Here is a 21,914-nt window from a genome sequence, read left to right as displayed (position 1 = left end):
TGTGCCCTCAGTACCATTCAGTCAGTTGTTCCCCACATATTTACTGAATACCTACTGTATGTGCCAAAGGCTGCCATAACAAAATACCGTAGACTGGGTGGCTTAAACAACAGAAATTCTGGAACCTAGAAGTCCCAAGATCAAGGATGGGTATCAACAGGCTTGGTTTTCTCTGTTCACAGGCATCCCTGGTGTTTCCAAATGTCTTCTTAAAAGGACACCAGTCAAATTGGATTAGGGACCACCCTAATGGCCTCATTTTAACTTAATCACCTCTGTAAGGCCCCATCTTTAAACACAGTGACATTCTTGGGTACTAGGGGTTAGAGCTTGAATTTGGGGGAGGGGAGAACAGAATTCAGCCTTAACACCCATATATGCCAAGTATGTTGATAACAGCATAGGTGCATAGGAGGAGGTCAAAAAAATGATGTATGAATACACTAGGGAATACATAAAGGAGATTTTATGGCATTGATAAGCATCTCAAATATTCTAAAAAAAATTAGGGCTTTATAAACCATAAATCTCAAAACACCAGATTCATCCATTTTAGTATTGTGGCACTTTGAGAATGGCCTTGGGACAATGCAGAGTTTAAGTTATTTCTGATATTCGCTATATCTGTTATCCTAACTCCAGAAGGAAAGAGAAGATATTTCTCTCAAAATTAACTCAAACAGAAAGCCAGAATTTTTTAGAATGTCCTAAGACATGACAGTTTTGCTAAACCACAATTTTATTATAAGAATAATATTTATTGAATAGTTTTCTATTAAGCACTCATTTATGCTGATCAGTGAGCTACGGTGAAAGGACGCTTGTTCCTGGCCCTTGAGGAACTCACAATCCGGGTTTTTTCTATCACCTATTTTGGATTTCATGGCCACCCTAATACAAGCAGGTTAGCTAGGTGCCCTCGACCAGTTCATTAGGTGTTGGCCTTGCTCCAGGTGTACCTATGCCCGCCATTGATGGTCTAGTTTTTTCTTCCGCAGAAGCACTTGATTGAATTCTGCTACACTGTAGCCCAGAAATACCTCTTTGAAGGAAAACACGAAGCCGCTGTCCCGGCAGCTTTGCATTCACTTCGCTTCCGCATGAACCTACACGGCCTGAGTTCTGTAGAGCTTGTGCCTGCTTACCTGCTGCTGGCCGAGGCAAGCCTGGGTAAGGGAAATGACTTGAGATCCCCGGGGGCCCCTTAAAGAGCACTATACTGGGTCATTTCAGTGGCCAAAGAGTGCAACCTTGGAAGTGGCACCAAGACACTTTTCGTGAAAGAGCAGTGTTGCTGTAAAGTTTGGCATAAGGTGGGGAAGCAGATGTCATCAACTTTGGGCTACTACTGATGGAAATCCACTAAATAGCTGGTCTAAGCAGAAAGAGGACATTTATGAGGACCCTGGGGTGTCCCAGGGGAATTGAGTCTTCATGAGGCACTAGAATCAGAGTGTTGTAACCAACTGAGGCTGGTGCTCTGCTTCTCTCTTGGGCCTTGTCTCTTGTCTCTGCTTCTGTCTTCGCATCTGCTTTATTTTCCATCTCTGCAGATTTTTCTGCCCGATGCCTACCACAGAAGACAGCTACCCCAAAATATCAGATGTAGCTGAATTTACAGGGAATCTACGTGTCCTCCAGGTTCAAGGAGGGTAATAGAAACTAATTAGCATCTGATTTCCAGTGTTCAATTCCTAGAAGAGACAGTTGTGTTGACTCAGCTTGAGTGTGGTGTTTACCTTTACCTACCTTTGTGTCAGGGTCACATGGTAATAGGAGTATAGGATCCTGCTCCCGCGGATGGGAGAGGGGGTTCTGAGAGTGGGAAGCACAGCCTTGGCGGAGCTCCATCCCACACGGTGGTTGCTACAAGAAGACAATTAGCATTTTGGAGGGGAATTAACCTTTTTGAGCATCTGCAGTGTTTTAATTACTGTCCAACCATTTTATACATCTTAATAGCCACTATTTTTTTTTTTAAACAAACTTTTAGAGGCGCTGGGTGGCTCAGTTGGTTAAGTGTCCAACTTCGGCTCTGATCATGATCTCACAGCTGGTGAGTTCGAGCCCCACCTTGGGCTCTGTGCTGACAGTTCAGAGCCTGGAGCCTGTTTCAGATTCTGTGTCTTCTTCTCTCTCTGCCCCTCCCACCCTGCCTCCCTCTTTCTCTCTTTCTCAAAATTAATAAACATTAAAAAAAATTTTAAAAACAAACTTTTAAAGAAAGGCTATTGGAAATACAGTACCTTGAACTTTTTTTCCCTGAGCTACGTTGAGAGTAAGTTGCTTGCCTGATGCATTTCCTGCAAAGACGTTCTCCTTCATAACACAGTATCACCACCATCTACAATCATCTACTAAGCAGATCCCATTCAAATTTCTCCAACTGTCCCAATAACATCTTTATAGCAGAAGGATACAGTTCAAAATCATCCTTTTCATTTTGTTGCCATGTATTTTTAGTCTCCTTCATTCTGGAATAGTTTCTCAATCTTTCTTTGGCTTTTATGACTCTGACACTTTTAAGATTAAAGGCCAAGTATTCTATAAAATGTCTCTTGATTTGGGTCTCTCTGATGTTTCTTCACGACTGGACTCAGGTGATGTATCTTTGGCAGGAATATCACAGAAGTGGGGCTGTATTCTTTCTCAGCTCATCCTGCAAGTTGGCATATGTTTTCAATTTGTTCCATTACTGATGATACCCATTTAAGTTACTTTACTGGTGGCATCTGACAGGCTTCTTTGTATACTCTTCCCTCTCTTTGCAATTAGTAAGTATTTTATGGGGAGGTGTTCTGAAACTATAGAAATATCCCATTCCATCAAACTTTTAATATATTCATTTATTTATTTATATCAGAATGAATTCTTGGTTCCGTGTTCTATTCAATGGGTTAATAATCTGTTACTATCATTAATTTGGTGCTTAGATTATTCTAAGTGGCTGGCCATTCATTTTTTTTAAATATATGAAATTTATTGTCAAATTGGTTTCCATACAACACCCAGTGCTCATCCCAAAAGATGCCCTCTTCAATACCCGCTACCCACCCCCCCACCCCCCATCAGCCCTCAGTTTGTTCTCAGTTGTTTTTTTTTTTTTTATTTTTTTTAACGTTTATTTATTTTTGAGACAGAGAGAGAGCATGAACAGGGGAGGGTCAGAGAGAGAGAGACACACAGAATCCGAAACAGGCTCCAGGCTCTGAGCTGTCAGCACAGAGCCCGACGCGGGGCTCGAACCCACGGACCGTGAGATCATGACCTGAGCCGAAGTCGGACGCTTAACCGACTGAGCCACCCAGGCGCCCCTGTTCTCAGTTTTTAAGAGTCTCTTATGCTTTGTGGCTGCCCATTCAAACTGGCTTCTGTGTCTCCTTGACAATCCCCAATGTTCTTTTTCACTTTCCTGCTTTCTCAACATACCTCCAAGGAGCCTTGATTTTTTTTTTTTTTTTTTTTTTTTAGTGGAAAATGGGATTCAGAAGCCAAGAGTTGTGCACTAGACATATGCATTGCTGTTGGGGTAGGGGTACTCCTAGGCCTTCTCAATGGACAGAGTTAGGGAATATGTATGAATATAATAATGTATGCACATTTTACATCTAAATTCATTCTCTCTCTCTCTAGAAAGATAGTTAGATGAATAGATAGATAGATAGATAGATAGATAGAGATAGAGATATGAGTATGGGTCCATGCCAGTACCTGGTACCTCTACTAACACCTGTTGGACTGAATTTAGAGGTACTGGCATGAACCCATGCCCAATCTAATTTCCTCCCATTCCATATCTGTAGTTCTCTTCTCTGACAGTGAGAATGCTGGCTTCCTTTTTCATTAGTACATTTCATCAGTTCCCCTGTATGAACTAATCTCCCATCTCCATCCCTACTCTTTCCCTTTGCAGATGTCCTTCTCTCCTTCCATGGGCTCTGACTCCTCAATCAGGGCTTCTGCTTCTGCATCGATCCCCTCCTCACCAGTTTGGACTCTTACTCCCCTCTACCAGGCCATGTAACTGCGAGAATGCCCCTCCTCACTCGCTCAGGTCTGGCTCCCCATTCCAGCTGTCCCTCCACCAAAACTACTGGGAAGAGTACTGGACAAAGAGATACAGCTCAGGCCCTGTGTATTTCTGACACTGACTAGCTGTGGGATTTAAGAAAAGTCTCCCTAGCCTAAATTTCATCATCTCTCTTCTGGACTATTTTTCACTAGCTGGGATCTGGCCTCCCTCCAGTCTGGCCTCCACACAAAATGTGATCAGACCATTCCACTAGGTAAAGACCAGATTCTCTAAGCAGCCTATGAGCTGCGGCGTGATCGAGTCTTTATGAATTCTGTCACCTCATCTCACATCTTCTCTCTCCCTTTTAGTTACACTGGCCTCCTTGTTTGGGAAGACTCCTCTTTAGCCACTCTCCCCATCTCTTCTCCCCTCCCCTCCACCTAACTAACTCCTATTCATCCTTTAGGTCTAAACTCAAGAGTTACCACCCCCTTGGGGCACGTGGGTGGCTCAGTCAGTTAATTATCCAACTCTTGATTTCAGCTCAGGTCATGATTGCAGGGTCGTGGAATCGAATCCTGCATCAGAGTCTGCACTGAGCATGGAACCTGCTTGGGGTTTTCTGTCCAGCTCTGCCCTTCTCTTCTGCTTGGTCTCTCTCTCTCTCTCTCTCAAAATAAAAAAATTTGGGAGCGCCTGGGTGGCTCAGTCGGTTGAGCGTCCGACTTTGGCTCAGGTCATGATCTCACAGCTCGTGAGTTCGAGCCCTGCACCGGGCTCTGTGCTGACAGCTTGGAGCCTGGAACCTGCTTCAGATTCTGTGTCTCCCTCTCTCTCTGCCCCTAACCCACTTGCATTCTGTCTCTGTCTCTCTCAAAAATAAATAAACACTAAAAACAAATTTTTTTAATAAAAATAAAAAATAAAAAAATATAAAAAAAGAATTTAAAGAGTTAATTCTTTAAGCCCCCAGACTGGACCGGGTTTCTTTTTATATGTCCCCTTAAAAACCTCTTCCTCTTCTGGGTGTACATATCCATTGATGAGATTACTTAATTACAGTTTCTCTTTCTCTCTGGACTATAAGCTGAGGGAGAACCGGAACTATCCCTATTCTCACTCATCAGAGTGTCTTCACGCACAGAACAGCACTTAACACAGAGGAGGTGCTCAAACCCCACCCCCCCTCACAAACCTAGCGCCGAGTGGGCCCTGAGAAAGCATTTGGCAAATCTAAGTGCCCTTCACAGGATTGTTTTGAGGATTAAATGAATTTGTAATGAACGTGAGAGTGCTTTGCAAGCGGGAAGTTTCTGTCTAAATAGAAGTTCTCATTAATACGTCCCCCAGTCATTGACTGAAAACTTTTTCAACCTTTTTGTCAGTCTAAACAAATCACATTCTTTTTTTTTTTTTTTTTTAAATAGCAGGGGAGGGGCAGAGAGAGAGAGGGAAACACAGAATCCAAAGCAGGCTCCAGGCTCCGAGCTTTCAGCACAGAACCTGACATGGGGCTCGAACTCACGAACTCATGAACCGTGCGATCATGACCTGAGCCAAAGTCGGACGCTTAACCAACTGAGCCACCCAGGCGCCCCTAAATAAATCACATTCCTTGAGCACATGTCTCTTTCTCATCTTAGAGGTTCCTTCAGACTGGAGTGGAAAAATAAGAGGTATTTAACCTTTTCTTTTCCTTTCCGTCGAACTTTGGAGTTTTAATAAGCTAGAGATGATATTTTCAGTTACACTTCGAAGAGCCACCTCACTCACCCTCCCCCACTGTTGTCAGCACATTGGAAGCAGGAGAACCTGGGTTCAAATTCCAACTCTTGCTTTAGTCCCTTATACAACAGCTGGCTTCTCTTCAATCATCAGGTGTCTGCGTAAATATGACCTTCTCAGAGAGGTGTTCCCTAAACATCCAATCAAGGTAGGTTTCTTCCCTCTTTTTTTTTTTTTTTTTTTTAATTTTTTTTTTTTCAACGTTTATTTATTTTTGGGACAGAGAGAGACAGATCATGAACGGGGGAGGGGCAGAGAGAGAGAGAGGGAGACACAGAATCGGAAACAGGCTCCAGGCTCCGAGCCATCAGCCCAGAGCCCGACGCGGGGCTCGAACTCACGGACCACGAGATCGTGACCTGGCTGAAGTCGGACGCTTAACCGACTGCGCCACCCAGGCGCCCCATTCCCTCTTTTTTTTTTGATCACCGTGTTCTGTTCATTTCCCTCACAGCACTTCATTTTTGTTTCTTTACTGTGTGTCTACTTCCCTTGGTTATAAGCTCCTCGAGGTCAGAGATCATGTGTGTTTTATTCATTCACTAGCATGCGCTGAGCAGCTAGTAAAGCGGTGCAGAGTCTAAATTAGACGAATGTACGGTTGAATGAATGGATGAAGTTTCCTCCTCTGATACGTATTTCACAGGGTTGTTGGCAGACTTAGATCACAGATGCAAATGGCCTAGCGTGACGTACACACAGCAAATAGCAGGCCCTCAGTAAATACGAATTCCCTTTCCTTCCCCTGGATGCCTCCCAGCCTCCCAGATGATTATCTGTGACTGCTTTATTCTGTGTATTCTGGGCTCTTTTGCTTTTGTCACCAAGCCTTACAAAATCTTCCTCCATAATGTCTCTCAGTTCAGCCGCCAGCCCGGCGTAAGCCTGTTGTCTCACCCTGCAGGTGAGTGTCATTACTCCTTAACTGGCTATCCCTTCTTTTTCTATTCCATACGTTTTAGGACATGACCTTTTAGGATAGTCTCACTTCCTTTGGCAACTTTGTGTATCTAGTATCTCCACTCCATCCCTACGCCTGTCCAGGCGAACACTGTGCCTAGGAGAACATGCCTGAACTTACCGACCCAGCAGCTGCAGTCTCAGTTCTGACCTGCTTGGAGCAGTGCACTCCTCCTGCCTCACTATCCCTGCTCTCTGAATTTGGGGCCTCAAATATTTTTCTCCCAAGGATGCCTTTTCCTTTGGGATGCTTGTTATTTGCTGGTACAGCTTGGCCTTGGGCCCTTCCTTCCTTGGCATGGCCTTCTTGAATGAAAACTGGACAATGAGAATGAGAAATGTCCAATATACGTCAATGCCCTCTACCAATTTCCCCCGTCTAAATAATCTTTGCTAAGAGTCATTTGCTTCCTTAAATTTGAGAGGACCTCAGTCTCAAGCTCTTATTTTACAGAGCAAATCCGCATGGAAGATGTGACTTGCCATGTCCGCATGAGCCAGGATCATGGCCTCAGCCTCTTGCTTCTCATTGAGGATTTTCCTGTTTTAGTTTGAACTTCAGTCAGGATAAGTTCCTTGTTTCCTCCCTTAGCTTGCTGCTTCTTCAGCTCGCCTCCTTTAATTCGGTGACCTGTGATTACAACTAGAATAAATAATGCCTACATATGAACTGGGCCTGGGAGAAAGCACAAGCAGAACTGAAGATTGTCTTGTGAGGGGTGTGTGGCCTCATCTCCTGACCATTTCTGCTACAGCACCCATTACATGAAATACTTTGTACCCAGAGCATGCTTCCTGCTCTGCAGAAGGCTGTCACAGAAGTTTTCTGTTTAGTTTTCTGACAGCCTCCCTAGAAGGCAAGCAGGTAGGCGGGAAACTGTTATGTATCTTTACAACCAAACGAAAAGGTTTTTTTTATTTAAAAAAAATTTTTTTAATGTTCATTTTTGAGACAGATACAGAGTATGAGTGGGGGAGGGGCAGAGAGAGAGGGAGACACAGAATATGAAGCAGGATCCAGGCTCTGAGCTTTCAGCACAGAGCCAGACGTGGGGCCAAAACCCACGAGCTGTGAGATCATGACCTGAGCTCAAGTCAGACACTCAACTGACTAAGCCACTGAGGCGCCCCACAACCAAAGAAAAAGTTTTAAGCATCAACAATATCTGAACATTAGAAATAAAGGTGCCTTTTACCTAGTAACCATGTGTTGTCCATTCTGGCTCCTAAATGCCTCTTGTGTATCTTTTCCATGTTTACTCACTGCCTTAGTTCAGGCTCTGGCCTGAACTATTTCCAAAGTCTTCCAGAGTCTTCCAGTTTTCTTCCTCCCCTCTGGTCCCTCCTCCATATTGGCTCCTGGGTATCCTTCTGTATCTAAATCCAATTCTCTCTCCCTTTCTGAAAATCCTCTACCTTTTATCCACGTGCTTCCAGCTCCTTGGCGCAACTTACTAAGCCCTCTATGACCTGTCCTATGACTGCCTCTTTAGCCTCATTTCCTGCCACTCGATCACTCACACATTTGTGTTCCAGCGTCACAGACCCATATATGGTTCTCCAAACACAGCCCACTATTTCGTATCTCATGGTTCTGCATGTGTTACTATCCACCCCGGATGCCCACCCTCCCTTATCTCTCAGGAAAACTTCTTTTCATCCTCCACAAACTCAGCTCAGATTTTCCTGTCTTAGTTTGGCTGCTGTAACAAATACCATAGACTGGGTGACTTAAACAGTTATTTCTCACTGTTCTGGGGGCTGAAAGTCCAAGATCAAGTTGTCAGCAGATATGGTGTCTGGTGAGGGTGCACTTTTGGACTTGTAGACAGCCACCTTCTCACTGCATCCTCATAGGGCAGAGAGAGGGATCATCTCTCTTTTACCTTTTCTTTTACAGGCACCAATCCCATTCTTGAGGGCTCCACTCTCATGACCCAATTACCTCCCAAAGGCCCACCTCCAAATACCATCACTTTGGGGATTAGGGCTTCAACTATGGATTTTTGGGTACTACAGCATTCAATCCAGAGCACTGACCATGCTTCTCCCCATTCCAATGCCCACTCTCCACCCCATCCATAGAATTAAACACCTCCTCATCTCTGCAACTTCCAAACCTTATGATGTTACTATTGTTGCACTTACACTATTTTACAAATGTGTTTGTTTTCATGCCACACACACATGAATTTCCTGAACCCAGCTGTAAATTTTTGAAGGGCAGTGGCTTTGATTCATCTTTGAATCCTCATCAATCAACACAAGGCCTGGTACATAAAAGATATTAAATATACATAGACATAACTTTTTAATTGAGATGCACTTCACATGCATAAAATCCACTCCTTTAAAGTACAATTCAGCGGTTTGAGTGTATTCACAAGATTGTGCAACCATCACCACGTCTAATTACAGAACATTTTAGTCACCCCAAAATGGAACCCCATACCAATATGGAATATTGGTAGTCACCCTCCGTTCTCCATCCCACAATCCCTGGCCACCATTTTCTGTCTCTATGGATTTGCTGTTCTGGACATTTCATATCAGTGGAGTCCCGCATTATGTGGCCTTTTATATCTGTCTGCCTTGACTTAGTGCAATATTTTCAAGGTTTATCCATGCTATAGCCTGGATCAGTACTTCATTCCTTTCTGTGACTGAGTAATATTCCACCCATGGATATGGATAGACGACGTTTTGTATATCTACTCATCAGCTGATGAGCATTTAAGTTGTTTCTATTTTTTGGCTATTATGGCTAGGCTGCTATGAATGTTCATGTACAAGTTTTGTGTGTCAATAAATGTTTGAGTCAATGAATAAATGAGTGAATGGGTGCTGACTCATATTTCATCATGTGTTCTCTGGCCAGGATATAAATTCTAACCTTCTTTACTTCTTTTGGGCAGGTCTGGGCCAGATTGTCCAAGCTGAGGAATACCTATCCCAAGCCCAGTGGACAGTCCTCAAATCGACGGAATGCTCTTATGCCATCCAGTCTTTACTGCATCGGAACCTGGGACTTCTCCACATAGCTAAGGAAAACTACGAGGAAGCCCGTTATCATCTGGCCAATGATGTAAACAAGCTAAATTATGACACCTGAATGTTTCTGAGAACAGCTATGCTGAGCTTTGTTCTTTTTTAACTGAGCCCTTCTCTAAAACTTTCCGTTTACAACTGACCGGTGAGGTATCAGCGAGAACGTGGTTCTAACAACCTGAGTTCAAGCCTCTCCACCTCCTGACTGTGCATCCCCAGGCCAGGTCACGCCACTTCTGCAAGCCTGACTGCTCTGAGGATAATAAAGGAAGGCAGAACAGCACACTGGTTAAGAGAAGGGCTTTACTTTTACTCTTGGCCATAATCTTGGACCAATTATTTCAACTCTTTCATCAAGTATAAGACAGAAATCATCAAATAGGCTGTGCCTCATTGGGTCATTGAAGAGATTAATAATAGGACAATATCTATGCAGCATTTTGGCTGTTATTTTTACATATAACATCAGTGTTTCTACTTCAGAGCTGTTGGCATATGAAAGTTCTTATACACTATACTTTATAAACTATGAAACTATGTACAAATGTTAGATAAGATGATGATGAGGGTGAGGACTGAGCTGTTCTTTCAGAATTTATGCTGTTTCTGTTAGGATTTCAGCTGTGGACAATATTACCAGACAGAAAAGTTCCTGAGCCTGAAATCTGGATGAGGTTAGGGTCAGGATGCAATCTCCACGCAAGTTGGTTGTCTCTTCAGCCTCTCCACCGGGCAGCCCTCCCTCTGATTGCCTGCCACTGCACAATGTCGATAAATCCACTGGAAACTTGTGCTGGCTAGTCTCCATATCCCCTTACCCCAAATCCATTCTCTGCTCTACTGTGCCCTGGGAGGCCGACCTCTGTGGACTACATGACCGGACTCTATTGCTTTTTGGCTTCTGTTGGATTTGCAGAGTGAGAGGCGTGACAGGGGCGTGGATGTTGGGAGGAGATAGAGGTTGGGTATCTACTCTCTCTGCTGCCTTCCTGCTCCACCCCAGTTCTGGCACGAGCAGTGCTCCTCCATGGCCACAGCTCCTGGCAGGTGGCCTTCTCCCATTGCTCTAGCTCTTGTGGGGCCCCGGTGACCCTGCTTTCTCCCTCGCTTTTTCAGGAGTCTGGACAGTAATAGTTTCTTGCCGTTCATGGTCCCTGGGGCTTTACTAGCTCTTGTTGGTTCCTTGACCTCTGTAGGTCTCTTTAAAGAATCCTTTCATTAAACTGTCTTCAGGAAATACTTTGAGGGTGCCATCTATTTCCACCTAGGAGACTGACTAAGACACTTTTTCCTCTGCCTTTTCTCTCTATACTCTCACTCCACAACAAATTAAACAGAGGAACAGATTCTGTCTTGAGCTGGGCCATACAGTTAAGATACAGATCAAACTCAGATTCTTCTGCCTACCTTTCAAAAAAAAAATCAACCATAGCTTCATTGATAACATATCATAGACTTCACCCACTTTCGGTATACAACTCGATGATTTTTAGTAAACTCACAGAGTTGTACAGCCATCAGTCCAGTCCAGTCTTAGAACATTCCCATCACCCCAGAGATCCCTCATATCCATTTGCAGTTTATTTCTCACTCTGACCCCCAGCCCCAGGCAACCACTTTCTGTCTCCCTAGATTTGCCTTTTCTGGACATTTACTATAAGCAGAATGATATGTTGTCTTTTCATCTGACTTCTGTCACTTAGCAGAATTATTTAGAGGTTCATCCATGTTGTTGTATCAATACCTCATTCCTTTTATTGCTGAGTAGTGTTCATCTTCTGGATATACACAATTTTTGTCCAGCCATTTATTACTTGATGAACATTGGGGTTGTCTCCACTGTTATGAGTATCGCTGCTGTGAATGTTTGTGTACAAGTCTTAGTGTGGACACAAGTTTTCATTTCCCTTGGGTGTGCGTCTACGAACGAAATTGCTGGGTCATGTAGTAACTCACTGTTGAATGTTTGGAGAGCTGCCGAACCGTCTTTCACAGAGGCTGCATCATGTTCTATTCCCACCAGCCGTGGACGAGGGTTCCGTTTTCTCCATGTCCTTGCCAACCTGATTTTCCGCCTTTTTGATGAGAGCCATTCTAGTGTGTGTGAAGTGGTATCTCACTGCAATTTTATTTTGCATTTCTGTAATGACTAACAATGTTGAGCATCACTTCATGTGTTATTAGCCTCTGGCATATCTTTTTGGGGACATGTCTATGCAGATCCTTTGCCCGCTTTTTAATTTTATTTGTATCGTTACAAATTCTAGGTGTACAAGTTTTTAAAATCAGATACATGATTTACAAAGGGAACTGAAGCACCCCTTCTTCCTTCTGCTGTAGATTTATTTTGCCAGTTGTGCATTTGGAACAGAGGATATCAGGACGTCAGGAGGCTACTTCCACCTGGCTAATATCTTCTATGGCCTTAAAAAGTTGGACGTGGCAGACACATTGTACACGAAGGTGAGCTGGGGAATATGGGAGTTGAGCCTTGATGCTTTGGCCTTCTGAGTTACAACTGGCGTCAGACCATTCATGAGAAATTTGAGGCACAGAAAGATGAGATGATTTGCCCAAGATCACATGGCCTGATACACGATATATCCCACTTTTCTTTCTTCCTGTTTCTCCACCAGCAAAATACACGAGGCTCAGGTCTGGCCTGCTTCTCTGATTGTGTCTGCTTTCCCAACAGGTCTCTGAGATCTGGAGTAAATACTTGAACAATCGCTACCAAGTGCTCTCAGAGGCTCGCATCCAACAGATAGACTTACTGGGCAAACGATTTGAGACTGACACCGGCTTGGGTAAGTGGCAGCTCTCCCTGGGAAACAGAGCAGTGGCTTCACCCCACCTAATCCACAGGCCTTCTCCCCAAGAGGGAGAGCCACTGTCCCTGTCACGAGCACACCAGTGCCATCTCCTGTAGTTTGCTGAAGCGGACACTGAGATAGGAAAACCAAAGGGATTTCACCAGTGTTGGGAAGAATTCAGAGCCCTGGTACTATACACAGCCTTTCCGGGGGCTCATAAGGTACGGATGTGAAGAGAAAAAGACTTACAAGAGCCCCCTTTGATTTCTGCAGAGCCTCCATTTCTCCAGGGCACATAAGGCAAGGCAAACTCTCTTATACTGCGCATTTGTTCTGGGGCCTTCACCTCTTCCTTTACTGGGCAGTGAGCTTCTCAGCGGCAGGGCTGGGTCTCATTATTTCTCTGTCCCCAGGCTCAACAGAGGGTGAGTACTGAGTGGCACTGTACAGCATCGTTCCCTCTGAGGTAATAAAAAGGGACAGAGGATCTAGTTTCTGCTCAAAAGAGACATGCGGTATGGTTGATGACACAGGACCTATATGAAATAAAAGGAAACGCCTACAAGTACAAATTATATTACAAGATGAGTCCTAGAATGAAGAGGTGAGGATAGTTGGATGGTGTTAAATAGGGAAGACTTCTTGGAGGAGAGGTTTTGAACTAAGATTTAAAAAATTAGGACAGGGGCCTCTGGGGGGCTCAGTTGGTTAAGTGACTCCGGCTTGGGTCATGATCTCATGGCTCTTGACTTCAAGCCCCGTGTCGGGCTCTGTGCTGACAGCTTGAAGCCTGGAGCCTGCTTTGGATCCTGTGTCTCCCTCTCTCTCTCTGCCCCTCCTCCACTTGCACCCTGTCTCTCTCTCTCTCAAAAATAAACATTAAAAAAATTACAGGTCATGATCTCACAGTTCGTGGGTTCGAGCCCTGCGTCGGGCTCTGGGCTGACAGCTCAGAGCCTGGAGCCTGTTTCAGATTCTGTGTCTCCCTCTCTCTCTGCCCTTCCCCTATTCATGCTCTGTCTCTGTCTCAAGAATAAATAAACATTAAAAAGAAATTTAAAAATTAGGGGCGCCTGGGTGGCTCAGTCAGTTAAACATCCGACTTTGGCTCAGGTCATGATCTTGAGGTTCGTGACTTCAAGCCTCATGTTGGGCTCTGTGCTGACAGCTCAGAGCCTGGAGCCTGCTTCTGATTCTGTGTCTCCGTCTCTCTCTGCCCCTCCCCCGCTCATGCTCTCTCTGTCTCTCCTCAAAAATAAATAAACGTTAAAAAAATTTTAAATTAATAACTTTATTCAGTTTTCTCTCATTATAAAAGTGGTTTATGTGAAAGCAGAAAACTTGGAAATCATAGAAATCCAAAGGCAGCCAACCTCAGGGTTATGGTGTATGCCCTTTCTGTCTTCTTATGTACTTCTTAGTATGTAAAAAGTGTTTAGAAGTATGTGGCCCCAAATAACTCATAATAAGTGAATAAATAGTCGCTAGAGTAGGGCCTAACACCACTGGAAGGAAATGTAAACAAACTTACACGGGGAAGCAGCAAGGCTGAGGCGCCAGCACCCTTGGATTTGGGAGAAGATTAAGCTGCTTGCTGGCTGCTGGAAGTCCCCGCTCCCTCTCTGGCTCTCAGGCGGAAGCTAAGTGGGACCAAGGAATCCCGCTGGGACAGCCTCTGCATTTGGAGCCTAAGAAATGGAGAGTTTAGGACTCTGAAAGACAGAAATCGCGGTTACCTTGAGACCCACTGGGGTGAGCAGGTTTTACGGAGCTGCCTGAAACTGCCCGGCTTCTTGCTCGCGTGTGGCCGCAGTCCTCTGGGTGAAGAACCTGCTGTGCCTTGTGCCCAAGGCCAGCGCCCTGTCAGCTCTGTGCTCACCTGTGAGGGGAGACCCAGTGGCTCCCCGCAGCCTGTTTCTTCTTTCCAGCTTCCTCCCTTTCCCCTTGCAGATGAAGCCCAGGAAGCAGAAGCCATTCAGATCCTGACTTCAGTCTGGAACATTCGAGAATCTACATCCGACACAGCCCCCCAAAAAACTGTCTTTGTTCTGAATACCCTGGTCATGCTTTACTACCTGATGATGAATTCTTCAAAGGCAAGTTTCCCCAGAAAAGCGCCATGTCTAATGGAGGTAGAAGTTCCTCTAGTTGAATTCAGCTGTGTTTTGCCCAGTTGCACTGGCTTCTGCCCTCTGAGTAAGGCCGCACTTCAGAAGAGTTCAGATGTTCATGATGTTTCTCATTTGTTGAGTCCAGCCTGCATAATGGAAACTGCATTGTCTTCTTCCAGAGGGATATGCCCGTTACTAGCCTAAGTAATTCTCACGAACTAATGCAGTTAATTGTCAGGCCAACTTTATGAAGTAGGTATTTTATTATTCCCACTTTACAGGTAAGGAAACTGAGGTGCAGAGAGGGTCCATTATTTGCCCAACTTCTTTTGGAGGAGGGGAGGTCACAATAAACAAGGCAACATTTAATGGGGAATAAAATTTCAGATCGCAAATAGGGCTGCAAAGCAAACGAAAGCAGGCAAGGAGAGAGGGAGGGCTGGCTGGAGGAGGCCTTTGTGTGTGGGTGTCACGGAAAATTTAGGATTCCCTTCCCCCCTCTCCCTTCCTCCCTACCTTCAGCAAACTTTACTAAGTGCCTTCTGTATACCAGGACCTAGAGGTGCTCGCAGTCAGTGGGTTATAATCCAGTGTGATCGTGAAGACCGGGGCTCTGTGGGCAATGCGAGGGAGGGACACCAACCCTATCTGGGATGTAGTAAGAGTGCTTAGGGAACAGGGAAGCATTTCCATTGAATTTCCAAGCTTACACTGTAAAAACCTCTTTTCTACAGTTCCAGGTCCAATTTTCTACTGTGTACTCAAGGAAGTCCTTACCCTAAGGCATGTGAAGGGTATTAGATCTATAAGAGGTCCTTAGAGAATAGGGACACATATATCTACTCGAGATTGCCACCTCACTTCCTTTAGGTCTTTCCTCAACTGTCTTCAGCAAAGCTTTCTCTGCCCCCCCCCCTCCACTGAAAGCTGCAAAACCCCTGCTACTGCCACTGGTGCTTCCAACCCCCCTTTCCTACTTGTTCGTCTTGTTTATTGCCTCTCTCCCTCACTGTACTGTAAGCTCCAGGAGGGCAGGAATTTCCACCTGTGGTCATAGTACCTGGAACATAGTAGCCATTCAATAAATATTTATTGGAAGTGAGGGAGGAAGGAAGGAAGGGGGAGGAGGGGAGGAGAGCCAGCCCAGAGTCTGTCCCAGGATGTCCTGTGAGGCCTCTGTCCAAGTCAAAACTCTAGACCATGGCCCCTAGGATGGGAAGCCGCTTGTGGAACCTGTCACCCCTGGCCTCCCGGTGCTGGTTCAGAGGGTCCTGATTCAGATCCCGTGGAGATCTCACTTTGTTAAGAAGGCGTACTTTGTACTTAGTTTGTCAAGCCAGGTGGGTTTCTCTGGTCCCCCATGCCCCACTCAGCACATGTGTGGCTAGTTGTAAGGACCTAGTGGGTATTCGCAAGTCTCCAACAAGTGGAAACTCCAAAAGTGGAAACTTTTCACACCGGTGGCTGGTGTGAGAAGCTGATGGGTCCTTTCCCATGTTGAGCACAGATGGGGCTTCCCAGTGTAAAGCTTTCCTATGACGACTTCCTTTTGTAACTGTAATTCCATTCCAGGCACAAGAATATGCTGAGAGAGCCTTCGGTCTAGCCAAAGAACACCATCTCAGTGTCCATGAACAAAGTACCATTCAAGAGTTACTAAGTCTTATCTCAGCTGAAGAAACTCATCCTGTTACTTAGTGACCCATGAACTCTGCATCAGGGGCTATTCAAGGGGCTATTGAACGTCTAATGCATTCCAGCTTGCACAACTGCTTTGAGGTACTATGATTTGCTGAAGTTCACACTCTTTCCCCCTGGCACTGCACACATGTGCAAACATAGCCATGTTTTGATTCTTAACACAGCATATGCAAGGGACTATAGAGCTTTAGACATAAAAATCAGTAAAAGTGATCTTAATTATGACCTTTGCACTTGGCTTGCCGTGTCTTTGTATGACTTTGAGTAATGTGCTGTCAGCTCATTAATATGGTACTTATAAGTAAAGCACAGATAGTTTATTATTTACCAGAAGTCTCCCAGGGACACATGTTTCATAGATCTTTGCCAAAGAAGGGTGTAGGGGATAGAGTTATATTGGAGCAAAGTTTTCCTGTTCTACTGGAATTAAGTTAGCATTAATCTGAGGTAGATTGTGACTTAAATGTCCATTATACTCCTAATTTTTTTTTTCAACGTTTATTTTTGGGACAGAGAGAGACAGAGCATGAACGGGGGAGGGGCAGAGAGAGAGGGAGACACAGAATCGGAAACAGGCTCCAGGCTCTGAGCCATCAGCCCAGAGCCTGACGCGGGGCTCGAACTCCCGGACCGCGAGATCGTGACCTGGCTGAAGTCGGACACTTAACCGACTGCGCCACCCAGGCGCCCCTGTCCATTATACTTCTTAGAGCAATCACTGAGAAAATTACTCTGAAAGGTAGTTACAGATCAACAAAGAAATTAAAATGGTACACTGGAAAATATCCACTTCATGCAAAGAAGGCAGAAAAGGAGGAATAGCAGAACAAAAAGACACGAGACATATCAAATACAAGTAGCAAAATGCGACATCCATCATAGGTCTTTGCAGAGCACCCAGTCTGGCTTGGCTGAGATACCATTCCAGGCTGGGGTCTTTCTTTTCCTCGACAATGATTGAAACAGATGTGAGCCATCTATGCTGATGTGAAGGACAGAGTGCAGGCCTCTGTGGCAGACATACCCGGGTTCAAATCCCCGTTCTCTCACTTTAATAGCTTTGTGACCCTGATCCCCTCCCCTGCCCATAACTTCATCCATTGTTGTAAAACGGCCCAGAGGTGACCATGGCTGTATCGGCACGTCCCATCGATGATTCTGGTTATTTAGCACATCCTTTTATTGCCTCCAGACTCGCCAAGCAGCCTGCCCGTTAGCACTTTGCATCCTGGGTAGATCTGCATCCAGGCGAGAGGATGCCGAGGACCTGTGGGGTAGCTTTATGCTCCTCCCTGTAAATTCAGTCACCCTAACATGCATAGTAAACAGGTCTAGGGAAAATCTGCTGGCACCCCTGTTCCGTACCCGTGGGTTTCTTCTGCTTCACCTTGATGGCTAAAGTCACAGGGCCTTACTTCCTGCCCCACGCCTGGCACTCCAGCTGCATCATTGTCTGCGCAGTTCATCTCGCAGCTGTTTGTTCCTCTCTCCCAGAACACACCCCCTGCTGCTTGACTCTCACCCTCTGACCCCAGATAAGAGGCCGCTCTTTCAAACAGACGTCTGGTGAAGACTGGAGGGGTGCAGAGGGGGATCAACAACCCTTAGCAGATAATTTAAAAGAAAATATTGGAACTTCCCTATTCCGAAGATGTCTGTCAAATCCATTTCATTAAGCCTAGCTCTCTCCTCAACCATATTCACTGGCCCCTTTCTCTTTCGTCCCCCCTCTGATATCTGTTCTCTGTCTTCTCCACCCCAGAGTTCTTGTTCATGAGTCCTTCCCCACTGAGTGCATTTATAAAATTATTGTTTAAATTAAAGTGTTTTAGTTTATTGTTCCTTTTGACCAGTTTTCCTCTTGGTCATGGGCCATAGTCTTCTCCTTTTTCACATGTTTAGTAATTTAATTGCCAGTCTTTCTGTTTTTCGAACACTTTCATTTAAGGCTACCAATTTTCCTCTAAATACTGCCTTAGTTTATCCTACATACTATGAAGTACAGCATTTTAATTGTTATTTTGTTCTAAATATTTCTCTTTTTTTCTTTTAGAGAGGGAGTGCACATGCACACGTGAGGAAGGGACAGAGGGAGAGGGAGAGAAGGAATCCCAAGCAGGCTCAGCATGGAGCCCAATGTGGGGCTTGATCCCATGACCCTGGGATCATGACCTGAGCCGAAATCAAGAGTTGGACACTCAACTGAGTGAGCCACCCAGGCACCCCTTCTTTGTTCTAAATATTTCTTAATTTTTTATGATCTATGACTCTTAATTTCTGAAACAAGATGACCGTAATTGCCTCTTTGTTGTTGATTTCTAGCTTAATTTTATTGAGGTCACTTGTGTACAACTCTGACTTTTAGAACTTTGTTGAGGTTTGCCTTATCTCCCAGGATATGCTCATTATTTGAGAACATTCTGTGTGTGCTAGAAAAGAATAGAATTATTGAGCACATTGCCCTATGTATGTCCATTAAGGTGACCTTGTTCATATTTTCAAATCTTGTACATCCTTGTTGAATTATTTGTTTATTTCTGGGAGAAGTATATAAAACCCATCCAATATGATTGTGGGTGTATCTACTTCTCTTTGTGGTTCTGTCAGCTTTATATATTTTGAGGCTTTCTTATTAGGCAAGTGCAAATTCAAATATTAGATCTTGCTCGTGAATTGAATCTTTATTATTTTTTGTATTATGAAGCGATTCTCTCTGTCTCTAGTAATACTTTTGACCTTAGAGTCTACTTTGATCTGATATTCACATAGCTACCTCTGTTTCCTTTTGGGCTGGATTGCTTGATCTCAGGTAGGCATCCTCACTGTTTCCTTCAGCATTTATCTCTGCTTCCAATAGGAAGCTTGGAACTACAGTTCCCTGTATCTCTTTTCTTTATGATTCTGGATTGAACTTAGCCAATGAGAGACAACTGCACAGGATTTGGAAACTGGAGGAGAAGGAGCAGCTATTAATCTTCCTGAAAATCACCCAGTTGCTTTCCTGAAAGCAGATTTTGTGTGAAAGCAGCTTGCTGACCTTTGCTCCCTGCTCTTTATCACCCGGCTGTTTCAAAGATCATTGAAGTCTCTAATTCCCTGTATTAAATAAAGTTCTTCACTCTGAACACCTAGAGGCTTCTGTTTTCCCAGCTAAAACCTGACTGAAACGCTTGATGTTTCTTCTTGCAATCTTTTACTTTCAAACAGTCTGTATCCTTATTTTTTAGATATATCCCTTGTAAAAATATAGTTGGATATTTTTATATTGGTGACTGTTAAAGAATCATTTAGCCACTTACATTTTATTTACACACTGAATTATTTGAGTTTAAAGCCACGATCTTATTTTATGTCTTCTATTTATTCTGCATGTTCTGTTTTCTTCTTTCTTTTGGATTGATTATACATTTTTCTCATTTTATATTCTCCTCCTCTCTACTAGATTGTAGGGTATATACCATTGTTTCCATTCTTTCAGTGTTTACCCCAGAAATTCAGATATTCATTCCTAACTTAACAAAGTCTCAAATTCCTCAGGATGTTTACTCTCATCCTGGATAATACAGGACCTTTAAAACCTTTTAATTCCATTTACTGCCTCCTAACTTATATGTTATTACTGTTATTTATTTTAAATACACCTTATGGGGCACCTGGGTGGCTCAGTCAGTTAAGTGTCCGACTCTTGATTTCTGCTCAGGTCATGATCTCACAGTTCGTGGGATCAAGCCCCTTGATGGGCTGTGCATTGACAGCATAGATCCTCCTTGGGATTCTCTATCTCTGCCCCTCCCCCACTCAAGCACACACATGCGCTCTCCTGCTCTCTCAAAATAAATAAATAAACTTTAAAAAAAAGGCCACAAGTCACAATTATTATTTTATAAAGTCGTCCTAATCCTTCTTGCTTTTCCTTCTTTGATCTGGGCTCACATTACTTATACATCCTTCAGTATTTCTTGTAGTGAGGGTGTGCTGATGACAAATTCTCAGATTTTCTTTCTTTCGTTAATCTTAAAATGTTTTATTTTGCCCTCACTTTTTTGACTCTTCAATGAAAATGTGTTTCATTTTCATATGTGATACAGTGATGCAGGACATAATCTCAATTCCAAAGATCTCTGCGAAGTGGGGTTTGCTTGACCCAGAAAGGTACAAGCAGGTTAAAGAGAACCAGGAGTTTCGGTGAGGCTCTGGGTCCTCCACAGAGTGTCTCTTGTCTTTCCTGCCAGGTCATCGCATCTTCCCCATGCATCTTCAGCAGAATTTTCGGGCATGGAGTTGAGGAATCATCCTTGAAAAGTCTAGCTAAATTTTTTCTACCAGCAAGTACATATTCACTGTTACAAATTTGATCATGTTGTCTATGAACCTTAGCAGAAATTCACTTTGAGTAGTTGCTCTGCCTTCCTACTATATAACGTTTAATCACTGACGGCTGTGGAGTGGTGCTGTGTCATAGGTCCTTCAATGACCAAGCTTAGTAACAAACTGCTTTACACCAGTTGGTCCCCCTACCTACAGATGTACATGCACAGGCAAGTGAGGGGTCTCTGTATTCACAATGGCCCAATGAAGTGCGACATCTCTCAAGAATAACAGGTCATGAGAAACAATTGTTTGACAAAGTAAATATTTCAAAAAAAGATAATGAGCCATTACTTGAATGACAGGCCATGCTGTCATTTTGTTTGATAGAAAATGTATGTCATTCCTGATATTCATCAATATTGATGGCAATGTGATGGAGATAAACATTTTGAAGTCTACCCCCACACAAACATAGCAAAGTCTTCAATAAACATCAGCAGGCTTTAAAAGCATATGAACAAGTTACTATTGGGACCAGCTTATAAAGCTAGGATCATATATTATAAAATTGTTGTCCTTTGCTTGCAAACTTTTGTAAGGATCGTAGATCCTTACAGAACATCTTTTTTTTTTTTTTCAACGTTTATTTATTTTTGGGATAGAGAGAGACAGAGCATGAACGGGGGAGGGGCAGAGAGAGAGGGAGACACAGAATCGGAAACAGGCTCCAGGCTCTGAGCCATCAGCCCAGAGCCCGATGCGGGGCTCGAACTCCCGGACCACGAGATCGTGACCTGGCTGAAGTCGGACGCTTAACCGACTGCGCCACCCAGGCGCCCCAGAACATCTTAATGAACAAGGCAAAAAAAGGTTTCAGTGACAAAAGACCATTCATAATTTGAAAGTCAAGTTTCACCATAGGAAATAAACGTGTACATGGGGGATGGGGAAGATAGTAGCCAAAAGTAAGTACTGGAGTTGTGGTTTATTTTCTTCTGTTTCTTTTTTTTTCTTTCTTTTTTTTAATGTATGAAATTTATTGTCAAATTGGTTTCCATACAACACCCAGTGCTCATCCCAAAAGGTGCCCTCTTCAATACCCATCACCCACCCTCCCCTCCCTCCCACCCCCCATCAACCCTCAGTTTGTTCTCAGTTTTTAAGAGTCTC

The 21,914-nt window shown here is 44.0% G+C and overlaps 1 protein-coding gene across 1 annotated transcript in view; it reads left to right on the top strand.

Annotated features, from left to right (window-relative positions):
- ZMYND12 (zinc finger MYND-type containing 12) overlaps positions 1–16,663 on the top strand; it is a 28,368-nt gene extending 11,705 nt beyond the window's left edge. The window contains exons 4-9 of the mRNA XM_045476904.1: positions 999–1,170; positions 9,676–9,845; positions 12,149–12,271; positions 12,504–12,615; positions 14,572–14,717; positions 16,305–16,663. Of these exons, the coding sequence (XP_045332860.1) occupies positions 999–1,170; positions 9,676–9,845; positions 12,149–12,271; positions 12,504–12,615; positions 14,572–14,717; positions 16,305–16,430 (849 nt within the window). The 3' untranslated portion in view covers positions 16,431–16,663. The remainder of the gene's footprint in view (positions 1–998; positions 1,171–9,675; positions 9,846–12,148; positions 12,272–12,503; positions 12,616–14,571; positions 14,718–16,304) is intronic.
- The last annotated feature ends 5,251 nt before the right edge of the window (positions 16,664–21,914 follow it).

This window comes from Leopardus geoffroyi, chromosome C1 (genome assembly GCF_018350155.1).
Source record: "Leopardus geoffroyi isolate Oge1 chromosome C1, O.geoffroyi_Oge1_pat1.0, whole genome shotgun sequence".
Lineage (NCBI taxonomy): Eukaryota > Metazoa > Chordata > Mammalia > Carnivora > Felidae > Leopardus > Leopardus geoffroyi.
The sequence above is the reverse complement of the archived record's forward strand: the minus strand, read 5'-3'. Positions and strand labels throughout refer to the sequence as shown.